At 46.3% G+C, this 2,894-nt stretch overlaps 1 protein-coding gene across 1 annotated transcript in view; it reads left to right on the forward strand.

Moving 5' to 3' along the window:
- AFG3L2 (AFG3 like matrix AAA peptidase subunit 2) overlaps positions 1-2,894 on the forward strand; it is a 47,018-nt gene that overhangs the window by 22,649 nt on the left and 21,475 nt on the right. Inside the window, exon 10 of the mRNA XM_017498467.2 lies at positions 2,378-2,531. Coding sequence (XP_017353956.1) covers positions 2,378-2,531 — 154 coding nt within the window. The remainder of the gene's footprint in view (positions 1-2,377; positions 2,532-2,894) is intronic.

The following is a 2,894-nucleotide window of genomic DNA, read 5'->3' on the forward strand; positions in this document are numbered from 1 at the left end:
TTTATTGAGATATAATCTACATACCAAACAATTGATCCCTGTAAAGTATACAGTTCAGTAGCTTTTAATAATTCACAGATTTGTGCAACCATCACCACAGTCATTTTTACATTTCCATTACATCAAGAAGAAATCCCATATTCTTTAATGGTCACATCCCTCTTGCTCCCATATTCATCCATGCTAAAAATGCACTAATTTATACATGAAAGTAGAAGTCAGTAGTTGGGATTATTAATTATTTGACCTCAAAAACCAATTTTACTTGTAAAGAGTAAAAGAATTACATAAGTCGGGAGTCCTAAGCAAACTACCCAACAGAGCTTCCTAGTCCCAGACATTCTGTGTAAATGAAATTACATAGTATGTGGTTTTTTTATGCCTGATTTCTTTCACTTAGCGTAATGTTTTCAAATGTTAGCTCTACTTTTAACTTTTTAAGGAACCACCAGACTGTTTTCCAAATTACCTGCCCATTTTACATCCCTGCCAGCAGTGTGTAAGGGGTTCTGATGTTTTCCCATCCTTACCAACACTGATTATTGTCTGTTTTTTTGATAATGGCCACCTTGGTGAGTATGATGTAGTATCTCATGGTTTTGATTTACATTTCCATGATGACGAGTGATGTTGAGCATCTTGTATGTGCTTATTGGCCATTTGTATATTTGTATATTTTCCTTGGAGAGATGCTTATTCAGATCCTTTGCCCAGTTTTTAATTGGGTTGTTAAATTGTAAGAGGTTTTTTTGTTTTTGTTTTGTTTTTTCTTTGAGACTTGCAGGACTGCAGTGGTGTGATCTCTGCTCGCTGCCACCTCTGCCTCCTGGATTCAAGCGGTTCTCCTGCCTCAGCCTCCCTAGTAGCTGGGATTACAGGTGCCTGCCACCATGCCCAGCTAATTTTTGTATTTTTAGTAGAGTTGGGGTTTCACAATGTTGGCCAGGCTGGTCTTGAACTCCTGACCTCAGGTGATGCACCTGCCTTGGCCTCCCAAAGTGCTGGGATTACAGGTGTGAGCCACCTTGTCCAGCCTCACCTTCAGATCTATTTCATTTCTTTGCTGTTGTTGTACAGATAAGTCTTAGAAAAATAGGGAATGAGGGAAAGTTGGGCATTTATGATGATGAGTCATGGGATCTAATGTGGATGGGGGGACATTGAAGACAGGAGAGGAGCTGTGGGTGGTGGTGAGGAAGCATGGGCCTCTTGGGTTGGAGAGCTGAGAAATGGTAAAGAGTTGGCATGAGATGCCTGAGTATGTCTGTGGGGCCCGATGATAGCAGGGGGTGGTCAGAGAGTAGATGACTTGAAGCTAGTGGTTTAGAGGACAACCTTGGCAGTGCTGGCCTTGTCAGAGTGACCCAAAGGTGAATGAAGAGGTGGTCAGGCAACTGAGAGATGAGCACCACATGGATGGAAATCACTGAGAATATAGTGCCTGATGGCATTCAGGCTGGGGGTGCCCACGGCAGTGTGGTGTAGTGCCTCCCACAAGGCCTGAGCCTCAGCAAGCAGGGGCATTTCCAGCAGTTATTTTGGCAGCAGCAGTGGGGTGTGAGATGGACGTCAGCTCCAGCCAGCCTGTAGGGGAAGATGCAGACTCCTGCTTGAGGCTTGCTGGGACAGCTGAGTTCCTGTTCATGCCGGGATGGGATGGGTGAACTTTGAAGGTGTGGGTCTGTAGGTCACAGATCCTGGAGTTTAAAGGAAAGGCTGGAGAAGGATACGAGTTATTTTAGTGGATGTGTTCAGAGCAGTGTAGGAATGAACATCCAGAAATTCAGACAGGAAGACGTGGACTTCTGGCGAGTGAAGTGGGGGTGTGGGGTGGGAGTGGGCGGGTGGGGAGTTGTCTCTGATGCTCCTTGAAGGGGCAGGTGACTGATGGTGAGGTTTGCTACTGCTTTCCTACTTGTAACTCTTTTTTAAAAATGTACCTTACAGTGTGTATCACAAAAAGATTGTCTGCACATGGGACGGGAAGCTGGAGATTTATTTCATTTCTCTTTTTTTTTTGAGACAGAGTTTCGCTTGTTGCCCAGGCTGGAGTGCAATGGCGTGATCTAGGCTCGCTGCAACCTCTGCCTTCCGGGTTCAAGCAATTCTCCTGCTTCAGCCTCGCGAGTAGCTGGGATTACAGGCATGCACCACCATGCCCGGCTAATTTTGTATTTTTAGTAGAGACAGAGTTTCTCCATGTTGGTCAGGCTATTCTCAAACTCCCGACCTTAAGTGATCTGCGCCTGCCTCGGCCTCCCAAAGTGCTGGGATTATAGGCGTGAGCCACCACGCCTGGCCAATTTATTTCGTTTCTTATTTAGAGAATAAATAATATTCTCTGGTCAAGTGACTCTCTGTTTCTGTTTTCACCAAGGTCCGAGACTTATTTGCCCTTGCTCGGAAGAATGCCCCTTGCATCCTCTTCATTGATGAAATTGATGCAGTGGGAAGGAAGAGAGGAAGAGGCAACTTCGGAGGGCAGAGTGAGCAGGAGAACACACTCAATCAGCTGCTGGTGGAGATGGACGGTGAGTGGGGTCAAGGCTTTTGTATCTTCAGCTGCACTTTTTGTTTCTTTTTTTTTGAGACAGAGTCTCGCTCTGTTGCCAGGCGCCAGGGTGGAGTGCAGTGGCACGATCTTGGCCCACTGCAACCTCTGCCTCCCAGGCTCAAGCAGTTCTCCTGCCTCAGCCTCTCGAGTAGCTGGGACTACAGATGTGCGCCACCACACTCAGCTAATTTTTTATATTTTAGTAGAGACAGGGTTTCACTGTGTTGGCCAGGTTGGTCTTGATCTCTTGACCTTGTATCCACCCGCCTCGGCCTCCCAAAGTGCTGGGATTACAGGCATGAGCCACTGCGCCCGGCCCAGCTGCACGTTTTTTTTTTTT

This window comes from Cebus imitator, unplaced genomic scaffold (genome assembly GCF_001604975.1).
Source record: "Cebus imitator isolate Cc_AM_T3 unplaced genomic scaffold, Cebus_imitator-1.0 Scaffold242, whole genome shotgun sequence".
NCBI lineage: Eukaryota > Metazoa > Chordata > Mammalia > Primates > Cebidae > Cebus > Cebus imitator.